At 41.1% G+C, this 24,016-nt stretch overlaps 3 protein-coding genes across 12 annotated transcripts in view; 1 reads left to right on the top strand and 2 right to left on the bottom strand.

Annotated features, from left to right (window-relative positions):
- eml3 (EMAP like 3) overlaps window positions 1–3,530 on the bottom strand; it is a 35,580-nt gene extending 32,050 nt beyond the window's left edge. Inside the window, exons 1-2 of one of the 6 annotated variants that reach the window (XM_029526330.1) lie at window positions 3,374–3,530; window positions 3,016–3,189 (exon numbers count right to left, since the gene is read on the bottom strand). In XM_029526330.1, the coding sequence (XP_029382190.1) occupies window positions 3,016–3,043 (28 nt within the window). In that variant the 5' untranslated portion in view covers window positions 3,044–3,189; window positions 3,374–3,530. Of the gene's footprint in view, window positions 1–3,015; window positions 3,190–3,309 lie in introns of all 6 variants that reach the window. The other 5 variants (XM_029526335.1, XM_029526332.1, XM_029526331.1 and 2 more) reach the window with 5 other exon arrangements.
- Window positions 2,792–12,620, top strand: ecsit (ECSIT signaling integrator). 4 transcript variants are annotated; one of them, XM_029526338.1, is made up of 9 exons: window positions 2,792–2,999; window positions 4,348–4,486; window positions 4,789–4,927; window positions 5,444–5,849; window positions 5,952–6,175; window positions 6,603–6,660; window positions 6,846–6,994; window positions 9,466–9,571; window positions 9,653–12,620. In XM_029526338.1, the coding sequence occupies exons 3-9, from the start codon at window positions 4,811–4,813 to the stop codon at window positions 9,934–9,936; spliced, it is 1,344 nt and encodes a 447-aa protein (XP_029382198.1). In that variant the 5' UTR covers window positions 2,792–2,999; window positions 4,348–4,486; window positions 4,789–4,810; the 3' UTR covers window positions 9,937–12,620. The 4 variants fall into 4 exon arrangements, with proteins under 4 accessions (XP_029382198.1, XP_029382199.1, XP_029382197.1 ...); XM_029526339.1 differs by having other exon boundaries at window positions 4,753–4,927; window positions 6,606–6,660; XM_029526337.1 differs by having other exon boundaries at window positions 2,985–2,999; window positions 4,348–4,460; window positions 4,753–4,927; window positions 9,653–12,619.
- On the bottom strand, window positions 10,825–22,920 carry LOC115058806 (uncharacterized). 2 transcript variants are annotated; one of them, XM_029526328.1, is made up of 7 exons: window positions 22,810–22,920; window positions 18,067–21,519; window positions 16,524–17,243; window positions 14,854–14,903; window positions 14,712–14,764; window positions 14,307–14,624; window positions 10,825–13,403 (listed from the first exon to the last, which is right to left on the bottom strand). In XM_029526328.1, the coding sequence occupies exons 2-7, from the start codon at window positions 21,331–21,333 to the stop codon at window positions 13,387–13,389; spliced, it is 4,425 nt and encodes a 1,474-aa protein (XP_029382188.1). In that variant the 5' UTR covers window positions 21,334–21,519; window positions 22,810–22,920; the 3' UTR covers window positions 10,825–13,386. The 2 variants fall into 2 exon arrangements, with proteins under 2 accessions (XP_029382188.1, XP_029382189.1); XM_029526329.1 differs by lacking the exon at window positions 22,810–22,920 and having other exon boundaries at window positions 18,067–22,670.
- Window positions 22,921–24,016: the final 1,096 nt, after the last annotated feature.

The following is a 24,016-nucleotide window of genomic DNA, read 5'->3' as shown; positions in this document are numbered from 1 at the left end:
AATATGACAAATAAAAATACAATAAGTGTCTCCAAAAATGTCCAAAAATAAAGACATAAGTAAATGTGTACATAATGCAATGTGGATGGATGGATGGAGGCTGAACTCATGTTCAGAAATAGGGCTTAATAATGTGCAACATAAGTAAAATATAAAGAGAAGAATAATAATAAGTAAAATATAAGTCAAAGTAATATTACTTTTGGAAGATATTTTAGTTGCAATGATCACTTTTGCTTTTTGTTTTCACTGAAAAACACATTAGCCAGCACCACAACAATAGTGTCACAACACTTTTCTGACGCATTTTATTTTGAACAGAAAATTGCAGGTTCTGCGATTTCAATATTTTACTTTTCTGAGATAATAGTTATAGTTCACAATTGCCCAATAACCTAATTACAGAGTGAAAAATTTAGAATCCACAGCTGGAATTGCATAACTGACAATTGATATATATCCAAGCAATGTATACATTTTACATTCAAGCGGCTGAAGCAGTAAAAGAGCAGAATAACAGCTAGTTAGTGAAGCTTGGTTTAGAGGTGTGAGGAGTGGAGCTTCTCTCAGAGTAGATGCCCCTCCTGATATAAATCCCATAATGAATTATTTCAGCTTTCATTGGCACTGAGGTCCTGTTCTGCTTTGCATAGGACTGTGAAGGTTCATCACACAACACAGAGTAATAGTAAGTGCCATGCAGAGAGAAATATTTATATGAAAATGGCACAGTTTCATTTTAGGGTGTTTGTGGTTTTTTGTTTTGTTTTGTTTTGTTTTGGTTTTTTTTTTGGGGGGGGGGTACAAAAGGTCCCATACTTTGACTTCTCAAGTGTTTTATTTGAAGTGATGATATCCATAACAAGATATGTTGTTATGTAAGATGTGTTTTTAAGAATCAAAAACCACTGCACAGCAGTGACCTTACAACATGTAAATCAGAGCCTCAACGGTCATTTAACATCTGTCTTTAGACTGGATAGACCTATATAGATAGAGGACTTTGTGCTTCATGCTCTGAGTCTTCCATGCATAGGGCCTTGTAGACTTGGAAACTTGAGACTTTATGTTTGTTCCTCCATTATTTATATTTCAAAAAATCTTAAGTTTTTTTCAGGAAGTAATCCAAATTGTGAGGGCTGCCATGCAAAGTCTATTGCAAACTGTATTGCCTGTTTATTCTCAGCACTACTCTTTCCATATCTTATTTTTCCATCTTCCTGTCTGTCTCCCAGTGAGTATCCATGTTGTTCTTCTGGTTGGCACAGGTGGATTGGGTCTACTGTAGTTTTGTTCCGGATCAAACTCTAACTGCAATCCATAAGGCAAAAAGTAAGCATACCAGCTTCAGATGTTAGTTTACAGAAAGGCATGGGTGGAACGTGTAGTTGCCAGAGAGCTGAGGAATCAGAGAAATGATTCGCTCTGATTCGCTGGTTTCACAGGAGGGAGAAGGGCCTTAAGGTGCCCTGAGATCTAAGAGAATACTTTAGACAGAAGGCGATCAGAGTACATTTAAAATGTAAATTAGAAGATAAATATCTATTTTTGGAACATTCATGCAAATGTGTCCTAGTGGACACCAAGTATAAAACAATGGCCAAAAAATGGCCCTGTAAGGCCCTCATTAAAAATAAAAGAATCCTGCACGCTTGTACATACATGGGTTACTGCCATATTGTGCCATATGGACTTTTGATCAGATATATATAATATATACAATCACTTTCTCTTACTGTTTTCCAAAGTACTTATTCAAAAAATTATTTTAAAATATTTATTAGTTTGCATGTGTAAAATATCAGATGTGATATAGAAGCAGATTTGGCATATTGACCTTTAGAAGTAGATTATTTAATAATTGCATATGAAATTTTCATTTGCCATATTGTGATTATGCATCTGTTGCTACACAAAACTGTTTTAGTTTTAAAATAGTCATAACATCAAGACTTGAAAGCCTGACCTGCAGTCATACAAACACTCATGCAAAAATGTGCACAGTACACTGACTGATAAAGGTGGGGACAGATGTTGGGGGGTGACATTGTATTACACTGCGACTATGATGTGATGCAAGATGGTCATCTGCTAATGAGACACAGGCAGGAGCAGATATGTAACAATGCTGCAATCTAGACTGTAATTAAATTGCCTTCATAGACTTTCAGTGAGATAAACAGCAGAATCTGCACTGTTTCACAATCTGCCTCGGCAGACCACCGATGCTGGAAAGGTTCCCCGGTGTCTGACCGCCCCTTGGTTGTACAGGCGATATAAACACAACATCAGCAAGCCAGGACAGTGGAGCCTTCAGACGTGCAACAAAAGCAGCATTGTGCAACAGCATAGAAACTCCAGTTAGGACTGTCAGCACTGTACGCAGAGCAGGTGGAGCTCATTTTTCAAATTCCACTTTCATTAAAAACAAAAGATTTAACTGTCTGTGTCCTTTCTGTTACTATGAAAAAACATTATTCCATAGTCTTCAACTTCCTAACAGCTCTGCTGCCAGTGTCTACTCAAAACAATAGTGCATTTGACCGTCCAAAATTCCACTACAAAAATATCCATTTGAACAAAATCAGACATGTCCCCGAGTTCGCGTGGCAAGAGCTGGACACGTGAGGAGACGCAGTTCCAACAGAGCCCGCTACCCCTCCAGGACTGTGACACCTCACACAGGCTGGAGCAGGGCGTTGTCTAAATTCATGTCACGAACTGCAAGACAGGCTGACCCACAGCCACTCAAAGTCGGTGCGGACCATCCCGGAGGAGCCTGTTCCTCCAACAGTCCTCAGCCGGGGCGCTCCGCCAAACAACCGGGAAAAAACGATTTCTCACATAAACATTTGCTTCACGACTGGGCAAGAAATGATCCAAACGCACCAAGAAAAAGTTACACCATTGGCAATCATGTTGTGTATCAAAGAAGCTAATTGAACAACTCTGCAGCGTAGTTTCCATCATGCTCGGTGTGAAATTCCACTGAGTCCGCAGTAAGTCTTTACTCACCCAGGCTGTTGGTGGAGGAATTCATCATCCGCAGTTGGTGGAGTTTTGCTTAGATGCTAAATCTGAGCTGAGGTGTGTTTTCCATGTTGAGGAGTGTCACAATTTACACTGGGAACTTAAACTGTTAAACTGCCAGTTTTAACAGCATAAATACCGGAAACGTGGACATATTTCCTGTAAATAAAACACAGTTGTTAGCAAACATAGTATGTAAATAGAATAAGGAAAACAACGTTTCTCAAAAAGCTTGAAATCAAATGATAAAGTGGAATTATTTTGATAAAATGAAATTACATTATTACAATGAGAAACGTGAGAAACGTGCACGTTAGTTGAGCGTCCTCCGGAAGTCCAATACCTTATGGCCAGCTTGGCAGCATTCGCGGGAAAAAGGTCTGTGTAGAGACATACCTGGGGAAAGTGTGAGCAGAGGGATTATGAACCTACATGATGTGGACCAGACGAGGCTGTTCAGCAACGTTTTCAGCCTCCATCTCAGCCTCATGTCTCACAGGCAACTCTGAGCTGTCCCAAAGGCGGGTGTCGCCACCACGTGGTCAGAGGGCATCAGGGCACTGAAAGAGTTTATATTTCTTTACAACTTTCCGATGGAAAATCTGAAAAGAAACAAAAAAAGGTACAGGAGAAACTTTCACTGTGTTTTGGGTATGAATGGTATTTACATAAAAGTAAAATAAATAAATCTGTACCATACCCCACTTCAAATATTTCTAATTTCAACATATATGTATATACATTTGTTCTTTCTGTCTTTCCCTTGTCCAAGTTTGAAACACTGGAGTCAAGTTCTTAGTATGTTGACACATACCGGACAATAAAACAGTTTCTGATAATTTCATTTTTGTGTGAAACATAAAACAAAATTGTTACTCAAATTGAAACTAGGCATGATTTTAAGCTTGAAAGAGATCCACCTAAGAATCTTTTGCGATGAGAGAATTAGAAGAGGAGGTCATCCAGATCCAGCCAACGAGACTGCGCCACATGCCTTCACATCTGGGCATACTACTGCCCAGATACTGTATGCAACAGAATTGGCCCAATTGTTATCTTACAGCCATCAAAAACTGTTAACGTTTCTAAAACTCCTTCTAAAGAAAATCCAGCCAAAGGATTCTGGTACCAACCAAATACTATTTATACGAGTTAAGCCAGAGCTGAATACATTAAGTACTACATTGCATCAAGGTTGGAATACTGTTTGTTTAGTTATGTGTTGTTATGTATATATGTGTGTATATATATACACATATATATCCGGAACATTAAATACATTAGTGCCACATAATCGCTCTATCTAATGCAACACAGTGAAAGCAGGCACTCAGCGGAACTGATGACGGGATCAACCGTGCTTCTGTTGCTGGGGGAAGCAAATGTGTTCTGGACCAGGATGTTCGCTTTCCAACATGGAGGCGTCCCCGGTGAGTGATCTGTGAAGGAGACCGAGGTTGGTACTGATGCAAAATCTACAGATACTCTACGAAGGTTCATGATTAATGGATTGTAAACAATAGTTCATAATTATCCGTGTGCTTGACAAATGACAGCGAAACCGTGTGTTTGGCCGTGGAATGTTTCCCTGTCTTACGGCAGATGTTTTATAGAGCTAGACGGAGTTAGACTCCGAAATGAATAAGAACAAACTTACGCTTGTATACATTTTGACAGTATGAAAGAGTTCTTCAGCCATCACAGTGCACATATCCTCCCCAGTTATATCCATGCGTCTGACTGCTGCTGTGTGTTCAGAGGTCAGTGTGGTGGTTCCACCATGACGTGCCCCCGCTGCCTCCTCCAGCTGCAGACTCTCGGCCTGTTGGGCCGGTCTGCTGCCCGCTGTGTCGGCCTGCTCCGTACACCCTCCTCCGGTCAGCCGAGCGAGCCGCAGGTGAACACAGCACCCACACTCTGCTCGGACAGGCTGGACTTTTAGTTGAGATCACACGGGCAGCACACTGGATAAAAAGACTAATATCTTAACTGATCATGGGAGTTTCGTCTTCCATTGTGTTTGTAACTGTGTGTGTCTGTCCAAAGCCTGAAATATATCTTATTCCTCTGTACCAATAAAACACCATCACTTATTGGGACTCCACGCACACATTGTCCAGCTACACAAGTATTCATCAGAGCACCTCATGTAGATTGAAAATCGTCTCCTCTTAAAGTTTTCTACAAACATCCAGTGACCATCTGGAAAGGATTCAGCCATTTTATGAATTAAACTATATACCATTTTTGCTATTGTTTCTATTTTAATTTTTTCTTTTTATATTTGTGGAACAATTTGCCATCTTTCATTTTGATACATGTTACATTAATAGTCCTGTAGTTGTTATAACGAAATTAGGAAGACAATATATATGTTGTGACATTGTCTCATATAGACATAATTCACCTGCAGGTGTTGAGGCATTTCCACCCCAGTCCAGGTAGTGCCAAGAGTCGGTCTGTACCTGCAGAGTTTGATCGTGAGAGTCACAAGAAAAGGAACAAGTCTCTGATCACCCATGATGACCTGTTTGAGCAGGTGGCCCAGGAGGCTAAGACCAAAGCCATGTTTAATAAGGTGGTGGATATTTTCACCAAGAGAGACATACGACGACGGGGTCATGTGGAGTTTATCTATGCAGCTCTGAGGAAGATGCCGGAGTTTGGGGTGGAGAGAGACCTCACTGTCTACAACAAGCTTCTGGATGTTTTCCCCAAAGAAGTGTTTGTGCCTAGAAACTTTATTCAGCGGATGTTTAACCACTATCCCAGACAGCAGGAGTGTGCAGTGCAGCTACTGGAGCAGATGGAGAACTATGGTGCGTGTATGTGAGAGAACGGCAGAATTATGAAAGCACTTTCTCCAGGTGTTTCAACAACACAGTGTCCATCTGTCTTCTTTTTAAATAACTGTTTTTCAGGTATCATGCCTAACATGACAACTAAAGTCCTACTGGTCCAGATTTTTGGAGAGAAGAGCCACCCAATGAGGAAGTACCAGCGTATCATGTATTGGTTCCCCAAGTTCAAGCACATAAACCCCTTCCCCATCCCCCAAAAGCTGCCTGAAGACCCAGTGGACCTGGCTCGCTTCTGCCTGAACCGCATTGCTAATGACCTGGACGCAAAAGTTACTGTCTACCAGGTACGGTTGCACGGTTAATGCTGCACTTAGATTGTTTGTGTGTTAAGTACAGAGCTACTACAGGTTCTGGTTAGTCTCGGTTATTAAATCGTTGTGCTCTGTTCAATTGATTCAATTCACTGGGGACACCCTTAACTAACTCACAGGATGATGTTTATGGCTTTAATCCTAGCTTGTTTAGCTGCAAGATTTGGAAGATTGGAAGATTTTGTCTTGTCAAAGAATTAGCATTCCAGGTTCCATGGCAGAAATTGTAGTCCCAGGAGTAGTACAGTGAAATGAAGGCAAATGTCAATGTGGCTGTGAATGGGGTCATTTTTATTGGAGGAACCAGGAGGTTCTGGCTTAAGTTCTGTTCTCCTCAGGAGGACATGAGGATGTGTCGGCTGTTATCAGCCATCTGTCTGTTATCTGTTCTTCCCCTCAGATGGCCTGTACGGAGGTTACAGAGAGTGGAGAGGAGGTCACACTTCCATATATCGTAGGTACGGAACTCATGATTTTTTTATTGATTTATTTATTTTACTAAAAACCAACAATGACAAACCAGGAAGCATCTATCTAAAGCTTTTCTTTGAAATAATCTCAGTATGCTGCTGGGATCATCTCTTTATGTACCCAGACTGTAGCTCACTGTGTGTGTCTCCTCTCCTTCCTCTGACTTCACCAGGGATACAGAGCCCCAGCCAGATGGAGCTTCTAACCAAGCACAACCCGAGCAGGCCAGTGTTTGTGGAAGGCCCCTTCCCCCTGTGGCTGAGGAAGAAGTGTGTGTACTACTACATCCTCAGAGCTGACCCCCCCCTGCCCAATGAAAAGGTGCGAAAGCCCATTTTAATGTGATGTTTACTGCTCCCACCACTGCTAGGTGACACTGGTTGGATATGTGATCATCTTTGAAGGATCAGTTTATTAACATGTCAGCTACTGTTTGACATCTACAGTATGGATAAATCAAACTGACGCCGCTTTCAGTGATCAGCTGTGAAACATCATGATTTCTCTTGTTTTTATCAGAAACACATTTTCTTTTATGTGTTTAATGTTGTTGTTGTGGCAACACTGTGCAGCTTTATTTGATGAGTTTATAATGTCTTCAGTGGAGGAGACTATAGAGTTTATAGAGGTAACTCTGGTTTTCAGTCACATTCACTTATTTTTAGTTAGTATCTTCAGAAGGTCAACACACTAACTACTTGCCTTTAGAAGTGAATATTTAAGTCAGGCTCAGCTCATCACACATTTATGTGGATTAAATAATAAATCACATTCCTAACTTCTTAACATCATCTGTTACAGAGGTGGTCAAAAGTTGACACACACTCATCACATGAATGAATGTCATTAATTTTTGGCTTTTAATTATTTAGTTGAACCGTTCTTCAACCGTAGAATGATTATACAATGTACATGTTCAAAAATTTTTAAAAACAAGAATTGGGTTTGAATTTAATTTGGATTTTCTCTAATTCACACAAGGTATATTTAATATTATATTTATAATTATATTTAAAGACTCAAATATACACATACAATCACATAAAAATAACATTGAAATAAGTGGTGCTGAAGGTTGTAGAATGTCTTGTAACTTTTTAAGGCCAAGCCCTATTAGCTTCTCTTTAGTGATCACTATTGACTACATCTGGTATTTTCTCTTTGCCAACATAAAAAGGTTTTGTTTGACAGCACTCAGACATATACTATGAGAAAGGCCAAGGAACTCAGCGAAGATCTAAGGAGTATTGTATGTTTACACAAGTTGGAAAAGTCTTTTGAAGACATTTCTAAATCACTGCAGATTCCAAAATCATCAGTTCCAACAATTGTGTGTAAGTACAAGTTATTTGGATGCGTAACCACTTTGCCAAGGTCTGGAAGAAGACCCAAACTGTCACCCTCAGATTAAAAGGAAGTCGGTTAGGATGTTCAGGAATAACCCAGGAACCACCAAGGCTGAAGCCAAACTGGAAACTGCTGGAACACCAGTGCCCCTGTCCACTGTGAAGAGAGCTCTACATCGCCATGGACTGAGAGGGTGCACACCAAGAAAGAAGCCCCAACTCTGAAATAGACATCTTCAAGCTCAACTGAAATTTGCAGCTGCCCACATGGACAAACCAAATTCCTCCTGGAGAAAAAGTTTTATGGTCAGATGAGACAATGGTTGAGTTATTTTGGCCAAAATGTATGCATGTTTGTAGGAGTCAAGGTAAGGTCTGAAATCAACAGCTAGACAACTGAAAGTTCAGCACAACAGGAAAATGATCCCAAATATACATCAAAACTGGTTCTAGAGGCTGAAATTAAGCTTATGGAATGACTCCCCATTCCCTGACCTCAACCCTATTCTTCATTTTTGGACTATGCTTAAAAGCTGGGTTTGTGCCAGGAAACCAGGCAGTTTAAATTAACTCTACCAATTCTGCCAAGAAGAGTGGTCAAATATCCAGCCAGAATTATGGAAGAAGCTTGTTGATGGCTACAAAAGGTGTCTGGTCAAGGTGAAACTTGCTAAGGGACGTTTAACCAAATATTAATGGGACTGTATGTATAATTTTGACCCCTTGTGGACTAGAGAAAATCCAAATGAATTTAAAGCTGTGGGCCAGGGTTGTTTTGGTGACTAAGGGACAATATTAGGTGGTCATGATATGTCCGATGAGTGCATAATTTAGCCGGGTAGCTTGGTAGGTGAACCCAGTGTTATCTGAACCAGTTTTGTAGTCCCAACTATAAGGATAAGCTTTGTTAGAAAAAAAAATCATCCTTGGTCTGCTGAATTTTTATTTATTTATTTAACTGACTTCACACCCACGTGATGCTGATTTTTCCCACTGAGACTGGTCATATGTGTGTGAGATGCTTGAGTCCAGAACGGACCGAAGTGCAGGAACTCATTCTCAAAAGTAGGCGTCTCTGGTCTAACCGAGGTTGGAGAGGTGACAGGTGTGCTTACTGTGCTTCAAAACATATTACAGCAGGAATGGAGCTGATATTACCTGCAGAGTCAAGTGGATGTTGGTAGGTTTGTCATTTAATCCAACACATTCTGGATCAGGGCTGCTGATCTCAGCATGGTACAGAATGATGCTCATGTTGTTTGATCATCTGGCTGAATAAAATGGTATCAGTTGTCTTATAATAACTGAAGACTTTGACAGATAATCCCATTTGTGTCCTGATAGTACAGAATTTCTAGGAAAAAACAAAAACTTTGAAACTGTTAGTACACTGAGATCTTAACTTTCATATTTGTCGCTGACTGAGCTGTGTCTGTCTCCACCCAGGTTGAGGAGCCCTATGATCCTGAGAGATGTCTGGACTATCCATTGCAGCTCGACTTTGATTTGGGCCGCGATCTTGGAGATGATGAGAGCTTTGATGTAGAAGACTGTAAGATATTTATAGGCATCATTCTTGTACTCCAGGTTGAACAGAAAAGCAATGTGATGCAGCTGTTTTGTTTCTCTCCAGTGGACGAGGGTCCGGTCTTTGCCATTTGTATGACCAATCAGGGTGATGAGGCCACCCTCAACCAGTGGATCTCTGGTCTCCAGCAGAGCAACCCTGTCCTGGGTCAGGTCCCCACTTTGTTTCGTCTTGATGCTGGGCCCCAGGAGCTTGACATGCTGGCTGATATAAAGTCATGCCACAACCACAGGCCTGAATCAGAACTCCTAAAGGAGGATTGGCTCCCCGAGGAAGAACCTGAAGTTATGGGGGATGAAGAGCTGAGAAGGAGCCAGAGGATGAAGTAGTGAACAGTCAGACTGACAGAAGAAATCATGACATACATACATAGACATGTCCAGCTGGTTAGTCGACAAACTAGTCAGAGTTTCATTTAACCAGCTAAGGAATCAACTTAGCAGAAGCTGTTCATAATGTTGGTAAGGTTCAGATAAATAAATTATATCAAGAAAAATAACATTTTGTTCAAAGTCTGGCTGCTGGAAACCACAGGATCATTCTGGTGTAACCGAGGTAATCAAAATTTTGAAAACATCTTTCCGTCAAACAGCAGACACAAAGGCTGAAGAGGCTTTAGTTTAAAAGACCACGAGTCAAGAGGTCAGTCTGTTTTTAGTTGATCTTGTATCCACTCAAACATTCAACTTCCTTTCAGCTTTTAATGGCGAATGATGACAAATTTCATGAGGAAAAACACTGACATGGCAAGATTGAACCAGGTTTATAGTGAATTCAAGTCTATTTACTGAGCAAGATATAGACGCAATACTTAAGTTCTTTTTCCTATGGTTCATGAGTTGAAGACAAAAGCATCAATGTCTGATGAAGTTTTTTTTCTCCTCAAAATAGAATGACACATTGTAAAGTGACAGTACTGTGACCAGCCGTAGGCTCACCTGTGCAGCAATTTTGCTGTGTAACCAACTTTCGCCGGTTACACCTCCAACAGAAATTAAAACACATTTGTAAAGAAGATTTCTAAGACATAAAGCATCTGTGTGAGTTGAACAAATCTTACATCTTTTATTTCAACTCATTAAGTCAAAGCAATGTTGCGAAAAGCTTTATAAGGACCACATAATCAGATTTTAGTTTCTTGGTTCATCTGTCAACTATTGAGACAGAAGAGAGGAATAATAATATAATATTCGTAAGAATAAATGTGTTAAAGAAGCGCAAAGGTAGAAAAGGTTTATTATTTAAAAAGCATTTGAACATTCCCTTTGAACTGGTAAACAAGTCAGAATTACATTCTCATAAAGTAAATAAGCTTGGTCAGCTATTTACAGTGTCATGGCTGTGCAGGCAGTTTGACCTCCACAGTTTTGTGCTCCAACAGAAAATATTTTTTATTCTAAACAACAATCATACACAGACGAAAAAACATGGGAATGCATTAGCGCTCATCTGGTATATACAGCGTTTCATCCATGTACTACTCATGCAGGAAAAGCTCAATCATCAATATTCACAAAGGAGAAAGTTCTAGCATCAAACTACCTGTGGATATGACTAATGTATGATCAATAATCAGTTATATAACATGGGATTCAATAAATAATAAATAAAGCTGATCAACAAAGGTAAAGAAAAGTTTGGCATGTCATAACAATTATTTAGTGTATTTACATTTTGCTGTGAACAATAGGAGATTTTTACATGTGAGAAATTTGCTGTAAAAAAGTTGTTTTAATACAAAAGGTAGTCAGAAAGAAATGCTTATGTAAAATTCGGGGATGTCAACAGGTTGTTGCAGTATCGCATAGAAAAACGTGGACAAGTTTTAGGTGCCCACGTAGCTAACAAGGGTCTTGAACAGTCAGACCTCAAACTGAGTTTCGAGGCCAGGAAAACCCAAACAAAACCAGCTCTGAAAAATGTACCTTAGTACAAAGTCTTCGATTCTTGTGCTCTCTCTTAAAGCTTACAGACGCTAGGGGAGAAATCTGAAATGTTTCTGTCATTTATTGAAAATATGTGTGACAGCAGAATGTGCAACATGAGTCAAAGGTTTGTATACACATTTCTATTCATTTGAATGGGAAAGTGTCCAAACTCTCGACTGGTACTGTACCTCTGGCACGATTGTGTCAACAGCTACTAAAACACATCATCTAAGGCCTTTTCATCATGTGTGGGTTTTTTTTCACAGCTTACAGGTAAGGTTGTCAGGGGTCTCTCACCATTGCTGAGAGAAACCTTATCTTGCAATGATATTTTCAGGGGTTTTGCTGACACAGCCTTGTGTGGAGTGGTATGATCATTACCTTATGGTGGCTGCTGTTTGTTAATGCTGGAAAACACAAGGTAGATGTTACCATGAAGCCAACAGACAACCCAGTTTGTGACATGGTATGACCTGCCCCATTTTCGACCTCAGCTCATCCACAAATTGCCAGAGTATGCATACACACTGATACATTTTTATTAAAAAAAATCTAAAACACATATAACATGACCTGTCAGGTACATAAACGGAAGCAGATTGTCTGCTTTGTAATTGAATGCTTAGTAGCAGAATATACTACACACAAAGTGCTGCAACAGCCCCCCCGCCCCCCTAAAAAAAGCATTAGGTCATGTCAGTCATGGAAAAGCATACACTGGGGTCATTGTGACTCATGAAACCTGGTGGAAGTGCACCTGTTATATGCACTTCAGTTTTTGTCCTTCCAGATTAAAATACCAAATGAATTATAACTGAATCAATCTGAAATCTCAATTTTAGAGTTCATTGGATGTAGCAAAACAATAACATGTTAGTGTGGATGGAGCCTGTGAATGAATCATATAATGCCTGCAAACTATGGGGAAAATGTTTTCAAGGGTACTTTTTATGACATCATAGACACCCAGGATGACACATTGATTAACCTGAAATATTAAATAAAAAAAATGCCTGCAGGGCCATGTGAAAAATAATGCATTTTATTTTTCCTCTATGAGTTTTGAACCTGACTGCTGAGGTCCATCCATCCATTATCTACCCAATTCCAGCCTACAGTGTGTGAAGGTGGGGTACACCCCAGTCACAGGTTATAAATTTATCACAGGGCACATGTAGGTAAAAACAAGTCACACTCACATTTATGGGTAGTTTAGAGTTACAAATGAATCTACATGTGACTTCTTGGACTGTGAACATACAAACAGAAAGGCCCCTGGGACTGAACCCAGAACTTTCTTGCTGTGAACCAACAGTGTTACTCACTATACTATTGTGCCGCCCATTGCTGAGGTGACTTGGCGTCATCTAATCACAGTGGGCACAGAGTCATGAAAAGTGAAGAGAGAATTCTCTTATCGTGGTTGCTGTCTATTTAAAGGAAGGGCTTTGGCCGAAATGTTGTTTCAGGGTTTTCTATCAGATCAGACTTTAAAGACCTAAAGATTTTATAGGTCTGTGTCCATTACAGAAATACACCCATATGTATTTAGCTTAGCTTATGACACTCAATTTTCCCCAGAGTGTTGAACTTGTATCTTAAAGTACAAGATTTGTCATAGTTGCGACAGCTTGAGTATAAAAATGTCCTGACTTAACAACCTTCATGCAGTCTTGGTAGGAAATGAGGTAAAGCTGCCTCCTGGGGTGAGTACAGCATTCTATGTTGAGGCAACTTTCTATGACTGTAAAAAATTTTAAATAAAAATAACAATAATATAAATAAAATATTCAGGTTTTCTGTCGTGGTCCATGATCTTCAGCTGACTGCCACAGTTATATTCTCAGCTGATCAGTCCCCATGTGCCTCTGCAAAACAAGTCAGACACATTAATTAAGAGACATTGTGTGTGTGTGTTGGTTCTCCAACAGAGAAGCAAGGTTTGCACAGAATAAGTTTCTCTCTTGATGATACTGGACATCTTTTTGCCTCAGGATGAAGCAGACTGAAAAGGAACAATTCAAAAACAAAGTTTAAATATCTCTGACAGATGTGAAAATGACAAAAAAAATAAAGTGAATAATTTTAAAGATGTTATGATCACAAACCTCCTACACAAAGCAACAGAAAGAGGTCAGCGTAAAAATCAGAAAACCATTAAGTCAGATTAAATCCTTTGAGAGCATGAAACAGCTCAATACATTTTTATGGCTTTCTGTCTGATGGTAAACATCTGTCTCTGAGGAGCACGAGTGAGACAGTAAATGTCCTGATTACTTGACTGGTGGCACGAGAGCAAAGGTAAGAGGGTCACAAGCAAGAACAACTGTGTAGCTCCTTCACTTATTCACTTCAACTGCCTCTGGTGGCAGCTCAAGTGTAACAACACAATGAATACATTATTTTAAAGCTGTATTTTTCATATTTAGGATAACAATTGATCAAATGACTGCATAATGAGACAAACCCACAATTCTTGTGAACACAACAGTTCACCTTCATCCATCTGAATGTTGCTTGTTCCAAAGGCTCCTAGAGAACAAATCTGTGTGAACCAGACAATGTAAGGAATAATGTGGCAATAAAACCACAAACAGCAACACACACATGAAATACACCTCCATGAAAACAAAGAACAACTGAAAATCTTGTCCTGTGAAAAAAACTAGAGAAAAAATGTTGCTCTTGGCCCTTTAACTCTTTGAAGAACTGTGTACAGCAATGATAACTCGGACCTCTTTTTATGTGTTCTATATGAGCTCATTCTGTACCTGCCATGGACCCACTGTGCTGCTGGAGTTGGCTGGTGAAAAAGCGTTCCCGTTGTGACACCTGTTCATCCCAGGCCTCCAGGATTCTCTTCCTCTCCCCTGGCTCCAGGGTTAGGGTGTCGGGGTGGGCCTCGTCAATGTGGGCCCTCACTCCTTCCAGGTTGTGAGAGTACTGCAGCTCCCCACACACCATGCACACCAGCAGCTGGTTAAGTGGGTCATAGTCCATGAGGTAGAGATTCCTCCACACAGCATCTGAGACAGAGCCTTCCTCACTGCTGTTGTTCTCATACTCAGAGAGCAGAAGCTCTGGCTCATCTGTGAGGACAGTAAAAAGAAGATTTGCATTTTGTTCATTTCAATGTGAATTCATTTTAGCTCACAGTCACAGAGTTAATACTCCACCTTCTAGGGGCACTGTAAAATGTGGAAACGATGTGTCAGGGTCCACTGAGGAGCTGTGAAAGAAGAAGAACAGCTACATTCATTATCCTGCTCAGAGCCTGGAGCAGTGATGCCAGAGGGGAACAAAACATATATCTCCCACCTCATTAGATGCTCTGAGTCATCAGACGAGCTCATCCACTGACCCGAGTCCTACAGGGAGGAGATGGAGACAAATCAGGGAGTGAGAAAAAATTTAAGAGACTGAGGATATTACTAACTTGTTTTTTTACAATCCAAGGAAAACATGTTTGGGGGACAAATTGGCATTGAGAAGTGAGCTTTGGACTGTACTTTGGAACCATTATTTAAAAGTTTTACATGGCATTACATTGAAGAATATTTGAAACTAGGTGCTGAGAGCATAAACTCATTTGGAAAACTCTTTCTGAGCTAATACATCAAGGGAGAAGTATAGCCATTTCTACACATACTTCAATACAATCTGACTTCTTTTTACAACTAGTGATGGTTATCAGTGGAGAGAATGCCGGTTTAAGGGTGCCCATGAAAAAACATCCACTTTTATTGTCAGTTTTTGGTCTAAAAGAAGATTTTGTGAAATTTTGAATTTCCTTAAAGGTGTTACTGAGGTGTTGTGTTTACAGCACTGGGACGGGCAGATGAACAAACTGAAAATATAATGACCATTTGTGTTACAAAAAATTACAATTTCCATATTACAAATATCAAAGTAATGACTCATTGTGGACTTGGATAGTCCAACTTTTTATGTTGGAAATATTGTAATCAAACAGTAAATGGGACTTTTTAACTGCAACTGTGCTAACAGATTCTAAGCCACTGTAGATCGATCTGCAACCACTTTGAGTAACTAGAGTTTTTCCCTGTCATTTGGTGTTATTCCCTCCAGTGGATCATGCAGATGAAGTGATATTCAATGGAATCTGTGGCCACAAGATATTTCAGATGTTGATCCAGAATGTCTACATTCTTGAACAGGCTTCTTTCTTATCATGTGGCAGAGCTGATCCTCCCTTTAGCAAGTGGTTTGGTAACACCTGGTGTGTTTTCAAGTCTTTCATTAGACTTCATTCCAAAAGGCATAACAATCATTGTTTTAAATCCATGAATGCCTGTCTGTATAATCAGTTGTTTTCCATTAGGAACTGTATCCACATCTGTAAATATCTCATCATGCATTATTTGCAACTTCTGTATTTCACTTAAACATGTCTTCATTTATCTGGGGAATTTTGACTGGCAACTCAGTAACAACTTGTTTTGATCGACCAAAACTGAGCCAAACGTGGTTCAGTGTTAAACGACAGCCTGTTCATCTTATTACTATTATTACTATCATCAGCCATCTCTTAGTGGTAACTTTGTGTAATAATTTGACTATGTACGGCTGTGGCTGAATCAGAAGGTCCATGGTGCTGTCCCAGGCAAGATACTGAACCTTCAACCAGCTCTGATGAGTCATGTATAATAGAAAGGCCATGTGGGTGTGTCTGTCTGAATGGGTGATTGTGCATCGTGGTGTTCAGTGCTTTGACCAGTTGAAAAAACTAGAAAAATGCTAAATAAAAGTGAATGTCATTACTAAATAACATGAAAAGCTAACAGTCACTTCAAACTAAAGCTAAATTGGCACATCAAGGATGGGCCATCAGTCCCTAAAGTCAGCGCCCCTGGATCTACAGTTGTGTATCATCCAAGCACGACTTACATACTGATATAAATATCTACTCTTTCTGAATATAATTATCGGACAGGGTCCATGAAACATCACACAGGTGTTTTCTTTACCTGTGTAGCTAGCACATGCATCGGCAGCTCTTCTGCAGGTAAAATGGGCCTCAAGTTGTTGGAAACTCTTTTTGGTCGGATTCCTTTGTCCCGAATTGCCTTCCTGGCTCTCTGTTCCTTTTTCTTTATCCTCCAGTATTCTCTCTTCCTCTTCAAGAAGTCCTCCTGGGACTCCCCGGGTATGGGCTTTGGTGGAACCAGTGTGCTCATAGGCACTAGTTTAGCAGGAGATTGTATCACATGTGAAGGGTTCTGAAGTTGAGAACAAGTGATCTTCATTGGAGTGAGGGTGGAGCTTGGAGTTTGACCAGGGGGTTCGATGGGTTGCAGGCTGATACTAGACAGTGGGTTTTCAGGGGGCTCCAGAGTAGGGAGGCAGGTGGACGGGTCCATTTCTGTCTCTTCGGGCATCCACCTCTGTGAGCTAGATCCAGCTTGCTGCTGATTCTCAGCTCTGAGACAGTTGGACAAAATATTTGGGGGATTTGTGTTTAAGCTGCTTTGCTCAATTGTCTGTGAACAGGGGACACCAGTGACAGGCAGGCTAACCTGGAGAGTGTCTGGTGTCTGTTGAGTATTACATGTTGCAGGACTGACAACCAGGACAGTGGGGATACTGGTGACTGTAGCTGGAGAAGCAACTGGTGGCTTGAGTTGGAGAACTGGTTTGGTTTGAGTATTTACACCCTTAACAGTGTTGATGATCACAAGACCTGAAGCCTGAGCGGAAAAAAACGACACAAAGATTAGCAGATATACACAGATATAGTATATTTGCCCTTAGTTTTAAGGGGGGTCATCTCAGTTCCCTCCCCTGATAAAATGCTAAGTGCCAAAGAGAAGTTTCCTGTATAATCATTCAGCTTGGAGAGGTCACTTATCCAGTGCCCAGGTTCTCATGGAGTGATACCAATAATTATAGCTGCAATGAAACACAGATAGTAAAGATCTGTCTTTAGATAACTCCCTAAGGTCTTCACTTCTTAGTTTGGATAAAATTAATTTAGTAAGTAAATGATTTTTTTTTTTTTTACATTCACTTACAAATGTAATATGTTCAAATACATTGCTAGTCAGAGTATATCTGCCTGGATGTAATTTTTTTAGGACAAAACACACAAAAAAGGAAAAGAACATGAACATTAACACTGGGAGTGAAAGTATTGTTCTTTCAATTCACATTGTACTCGTTACTATGACATATCACATGTCAGGCCGAGTCCGATTGTGTGACCTTACACTGCAAATAACCTAGCAGGAGAAATGGACTGCTAATGATAAGGACAGTGGTGAAATTCAGCTATTTACCAGGATCAGTATCATTATTTTATGGTGTTAGTAACTGGCCCATGCCCCTCCCCTTCACCAACTTTGGTCAATCAATCAATTTTGGTTGAATTCTATGAGTCTTAGGCAGTTGGTCATTATTAAAGATATTAGGGTAGCTAATCATCAAATGGAACTTGTGATGTTTAGTTTTTAACTTCCATACTGAACATATCCCACAATTTTGAATGAACATTATCCCCATGTGTCACTTCACCTGGATGTTTGTTGGGGACAGGTGACTGCTGCGGTCGCCCTGCCTTTGCTTTTGCCTGGCCTTTAACCGGGCCCTCTGCTGCCGCTTCATCAGCTTCCAGTACTCCCTCTTCTGCTGCAGGCTGCTCCAACTGCTCTGGCTAGTTCCAACACTGCACTGTCTTTGTGCCGATGGCAAGTTCCTATTTTGACGTTGCTCTTGTACCCGACTCTGTTGGTCAATATGTTGCTGAAATTGATCCATAGGTAGATGGTGTAGCCTTGGTGGCTCTGGGGAGCGGCAGTTTGGAAGGCTCCCTTTTTTGTTGCGAAGCCTCTGGGCTCTGCGTAGGGAGGATGGACCATCAGAGGCTGGGATGGGGGGGCTAAGTATGACATTGGAAGAAGTTTGGGATGAGTGGTCACAAGTAGGATGGAGGACTACCTCACTGGAGGCAGAAAGAGGTGGCGGTGTCTCCTGGCTGGGCAAACCTTTGTGCATCAAGATATCAGTATCTGGCTGCCAGCTTTTTATCTGCAGCGTTAGGTCAGCAGCAATGGGATCCACATCATCCTTTTCAAAGAACAGCTGAGGTAAATTTGGCGTGATTTCTGAGTCTGATAACTCCTCTGTTATCTCAGTTTTAATGTCAGTCTCCTCACTCTTACACTCACCCACTGTGCTAAGTGATTCTTCTAGGAGTTTCTTCATTGAGGCCACAGCCAGCAGAGTGGTGGCTTGGCTGTCTGCACTAAGAGCTGCATCAGACTCTGGCTGGGACACTGGAGATGGGCTTGGTGGTGGGGAGGTTGGGGGTTTGATATCTGGACAGATGGCATGATCTGGTTCAGAATTTAGGTCAACTGTTGGGATAGACTCATTTTCTTGTTTTATATCATTTGAATTTGGTGTAACTGGTACGCTGTTTTTGGTGAGAGGTGGTGTGCTTCCTGTATGGCTGGTAAGAATCCTGCTCACGGGTAGTGGGGACACTGCAAGTTGCCTGTGGGCCTTTCTCCTCTGTAAAACTGCATTGGCCCTTGCTTGTAAGGAACCCTGTTTCAGTCGTGCTGCACGAGCTGCTCGCTGCTCTCGTTTCTTTATCCTCCAGTACTCCCTCTTCTTTGCCATTCTCTCTTCCTCTGTCAGCTCTGGATCCAAAGAGAGTGTTGGTATAGATGGTGCACTAGTTGAGACAGTCATTTTCATGACACAGCCACTGAGGTGTGACCCTGCTGTTGATCCCCCAGAGACGGTATTTTGAGGGGTTTGAGGATGAGTGAGTGTGAGTTGACCTACAGCTGGGATTGGTGAGGAGTGTGAGTTTGGAACCGTTGTTCTTTCCAGTTGAATCCTTGGTCTGACAGACAGTAGTCTTGCTGACTTGTTGGCTAACTGCCCTGAGAGAGGAAGAGAGAGTTTCACCTGAGCTGGGTGGAATACAGTGGGGGGCTGGTCTAACTTAACAGCTGTGCTACCTCTCCGTTTTGTGTTAGACTGCTGTTGAGGTTGTGTAATCTGGATGTGATTGGAGCCTGCATGACGTTCTTGAGTTTTTTGTGGTGCTGGGTGGGGGCCTGGTGGATCCTGGGGAATATTAATGGTTAAGGTCCCATCCTCTTTGATGAAACCTCCAATTGTCTCTGAAGCATGGGTAAGTGTGCTTCCTGCTGCCTGTGTCATTGCTCTGGCCTTTCTCATATCCTCAAGAATTCTCTGGTAGCGTTTCACTCTTCGCATCAGAGAGTCCTTCTCCTTTAGCCGAGCTCTCACCTCCATTGACAGCTTTGCTCGCTGTTCACGCTTTTTAATTCGCCAGTACTCCCGTCGTTTGGCTATTATCTGTTCAGTTGTAAGGTTCGGGTCGATTCTGGGGATAATTCTGGAACCACAGACTACAGTAGGAAGCAAAGATTTACATCGTATGATTCTTTGATTCATGAAATTCTTCTGGGCTTCAATAAATTTCTGTCTAGGTGTTTTACATCGTGCAAAGCCTCTGGTAACATTTGATAAATGCACATAACTTGGAAACTTTCTCAGTGACTCCCCTGATTTTTTCACAAAAATGCTATTAGGCGCTGTTGTTGTCTGTGTTGTTCTGCTTTCATGTGGGTTTTGTATCTGGTTCATTTGTAGGTTAACTGCCGTTAAACCTGCTGCCCCACTTTGCAGCTTGTTATTTACCCTTTTGGCAGGTGTTAATGAAGCTTTGACACGAATAGGACCCTGTCTTTGTCCTGCTGCTTTCAAAAACGGCTGAGATGAAAAATGCTGAAGAACTGGACTACTCTCAAGCCCTGTTTTTTGTGCTGTTTGCCTCTGGACCACTACCTCAACAGCCTGTGTCCGCTCTCTGGCTTTAGCTATACGGGCCGCCAGCTTTGCTCTCTGTTCTCGCTTTTTGATCCTCCAATGCTCCCTGCGCTTGGCGGCTCTCTCCTCCTCGGACTCCATGGTAGGGTGGGAGTTGCCAATACCTTTGGCCCTCTGAGTGGTGCCCAAGGCACTCTTTGCTGTACTTTGAGGTGTTCTGTTTGCAGCTTTGCCCTCTGTTTTAATAGACACTGGGCAACATGGAGAAGACACAAGAATCTCCTGTGTGGTCAGTTTGGGCTGAATGCACAATGCAACCTGCGCCTCTTGTTGCATTTTGGGGACTGATGTGCCCTGCATAGACACACATGGCTGAGGGGCTGTTTTGGCAGAGCTGCCATTGGTAATTCTGGTCACTCTGACTGGAGGCACTGAGGAACTCGAGTTAATCTGGTTTCCACTGGGTGTGGGTGAGGTAAGAGCTCTGCTCACTGCATCTCCTGCTGATCGGCTTGTCAGTGTGGCTGTGTTGCCCCCAGCAGCTTCTGCTGACATGGAACATGATGCTGGCAACTGAAGTGAGACCTTGTTGAGCTCCATTGTCTGTAGACATTCTGCCTTTTGGTGTTGAGTGGCTTCAGGTGACCTGTCCCCCACTGTATTTCCGCTCTGTGATGCAGAAGAGACATTGGCTGGTTTGTACATGTCATGATTACTCTGCATGCGAAAAGAGGGAGTAGCGAAAGAACAGGATACACTGGAATTCACTGCTGCAGGGGCAGTAAGATGAAGGAGCTTTTCTGTTCGCCTATCTTGAGTTGGCTTCCCCCTCCGCTCTGACAGTCTGGCCCTCTGCTCTCGTTTCTTGGTCCTCCAGTATTCCCTCTTTTGGGCCAGCGTGGTGTCATCATACTCTGAAGCGGGCCGGTAGCGGTGGGACGATGAACCACCTTTACCTTTTGCAGTTGGCATGCTATTGCCAGTGTGGACAGCTCATCAGTTGTCATCTAAAGGTACTGGTATGTTCAACGTCTCAGTCTCGACTTTTCTCTGCCATGAAATTACAGTGGTGTCCTCCTATATGATGTTGTAGTAGGTGGCTTTGCCCCACAGAGCAGCTGCCAACTATCTCAAACATCACATTGGCTTGCAGGTATCCTGGGGAGCAGAAACAGTTCTTAGTTGTGACCTAAACCCAGTTTCATGAATTAGCATTCAGCAATCTGAGGTATATACACTACACATCCCAGTCAGTTGCTACTTTCTTAGGTGCAAATATACAATCCAATACAGCAAAATACAGTATTTTCATATTCACATTCAGTTGCTGTGACACTTTAAAGGAGTTAATTCAGCTTCAGTTAATTTTTCATTTCATTTCTTCATTATCCACTGATCTGATTTTTCAAATTGATTATTTTCACAAATCAGTTTGACTGCACTGCACTGACAACTGACATGATATAGGCACAGGTTATTTTGAAATATTTAATTCATGAAATGTAAAGACATCACTACAACATGTAATATCACATGTAAATTGCATTTATGTGATTGTAAAGAATCACCCTCAATCAGTCACAAATTTTAGATATTTCACGTTTGAAATGTAAGACGTCACATATGAAAATAACATTTCGTTATATGTTTACATGTTTGTAGTTTATATGTAAAACTATACGTAACTATATGTACATTATATGTACAACTCAGCACATGGGATTTGTCACGTTTGAAACTCGACATAGGAGGGTTGGTATCATACAAAATATCTTCATGATTTTTTTCCCAGTAACTTATTCCCCTTATTAAATTTCCTACATGTGATTAGAAACCGTTTCTCTGTCCACAAATGGATTAAAATGCAAATCAAGCAACGCCAGGAACTAATGTTCCGCCTGCGATATCACAACACTTAACACAACCGTACAAAATGCGGTTTCCTGCTGAAACACACTACATCTAGTGTGTTGGTTGTTCTTAGTTTTTAATATATGTAAATATATCACAAAAACATAAATATGGAGCATTTAATTCCTGATGCGAAAGCACAGACACGTCTCGTATGTAAAGTACAATCGCTACAGGAAGCCGGAAGGAAGAGGAGCGTCACTGTCCCTTTAAACCTGTCCCTTTCTATCACAATTTCTCTCTGTCGAGAGCCATTTTTATCCTTTATTCTGACTCTGTTGGATTAGAAACGCAGTTAAACTGACATCGGATATAAAAACTGAGAGGAAAAAATGACCACATTAAAGCCTAATTGGAGCGCACAGCTCGGTGTCTCTGCTAGCCGCACAATGGACAACCTCTTCCTCCTGTTGTCCACACAGACTGGCGCCTGTCTGAGTCTGCTGCCTGTCTAAAAGACGCAAAGAACCCCGTGCTTTACTGTGCCAAAGCAGCTCGCTATGAGACATGTGGAAGAAAAACATGCATTTCCGTTACCTTGCAAGTACACCTAACTTTCCGGGACAGTTTGGTGAACGTTTTTGGACAGATATTTTTGGCGAGGACACTGCAGTTACTTTCCGCCAGCCTACCGTGCTGAGGCTGCCTTGACAACGCGTAGAAGTACCAGGATGTGGGACCTGGATGCTGGCTCTGTGTGTGTGTGTGTGTGTGTGTGTGTACACAAACCGTACAGTACAAGGACGCCCCCCATTACCCTGTTAAATGATTTGACATTGAGCCGATGTGTTCATATGACTGACAGCTGTTAGTTAAACCTTATTGTCGTTTTTAGTGAAGCTTGAATTTGGGAGAAGAGACAAATTCAATAATTGATCAAACGAAAATCCAGTGACGCAAAGATGAAGCAATAATGATTTTCAGCTTGGAGGAGCGGGACAAAGGTCCATTGATTTATTGACGTTTTCTACACACGACCCCAATTTCTGATGGGCTTTGTGCAGAAGCTGCAGGGTGAGAACCAGTTCAATGTATGGTTTCAATGATATAATCAAACGTGGATCATTACAGGTGAATTGGATGAACAGATAATACCAGGAACTAAAGAAAGAAAAATGGAAAAATGTTTAAAAAGGTTTAACTACAAGTCAGAATGTGTGACAGTTAGCCAACACCCAACAAAATAAGATTTTACAGATTTTACATAATTAAAGAATAACACTGCATAAAAACGTATAATTACAGATTAATTAGAACCAGTTTACCTACAACCTACATTACCAAATCACCTGCTAATATACAAGCACAAATGTGATTGATACATGTACATATGTTGGATTTCCATATCTACAGCCTAAAATAAAACACAAATGGAAAATGATATATGGGACCTATTAAGAGGTAAAAAAAATCAATGTGGTGACTTAGATGTCTTGCATGTGCTAATATAAATGTTAATGCATGTAGGGGTGTATTTTCAGACATATGGTCTTTAAATACATATGGATTCCAAAGACTGTCAACATATTAATATCACGTAAAGTGGTCAAAAAGTCAGAACTCACTTTCCCAATAAAAGAAGAAAAAGCATATTTAAAATGAAGGAGTGACAGAGTTCATGAGAAAAATACATACAAGCATAAAGATTTTTATTAAATAAAATTAATTAAATTGCCAGATACATTGAATAGGCCTGTATATCTTTAACCGGGATATGGTTACAGCCTTATATATTATTAAAGAT

Source organism: Echeneis naucrates, chromosome 18 (assembly GCF_900963305.1).
Source record: "Echeneis naucrates chromosome 18, fEcheNa1.1, whole genome shotgun sequence".
In the NCBI taxonomy this organism is placed as follows: domain Eukaryota; kingdom Metazoa; phylum Chordata; class Actinopteri; order Carangiformes; family Echeneidae; genus Echeneis; species Echeneis naucrates.
The sequence above is the reverse complement of the archived record's forward strand: the minus strand, read 5'-3'. Positions and strand labels throughout refer to the sequence as shown.

Bases quoted from the DNA above. Each gene is read 5' to 3' on its own strand.
- LOC115058806 (XM_029526328.1), bottom strand. From the start codon at position 21,333: ATGCCAACTGCAAAAGGTAAAGGTGGTTCATCGTCCCACCGCTACCGG. The intron at 17,244-18,066 runs GTGAAGTGACAC...TTTTCCGCTCAG, and splicing joins TGTCCCCAACAAACATCCAG to GCTTCAGGTCTTGTGATCAT. The intron at 14,765-14,853 runs GTGGGAGATATA...CTTCTTTCACAG, and splicing joins GACTCAGAGCATCTAATGAG to CTCCTCAGTGGACCCTGACA.
- ecsit (XM_029526338.1), top strand. From the start codon at position 4,811: ATGACGTGCCCCCGCTGCCTCCTCCAGCTGCAGACTCTCGGCCTGTTG. The intron at 4,928-5,443 runs GTGAACACAGCA...ATTCACCTGCAG, and splicing joins GTCAGCCGAGCGAGCCGCAG to GTGTTGAGGCATTTCCACCC. The intron at 6,661-6,845 runs GTACGGAACTCA...TGACTTCACCAG, and splicing joins CACACTTCCATATATCGTAG to GGATACAGAGCCCCAGCCAG.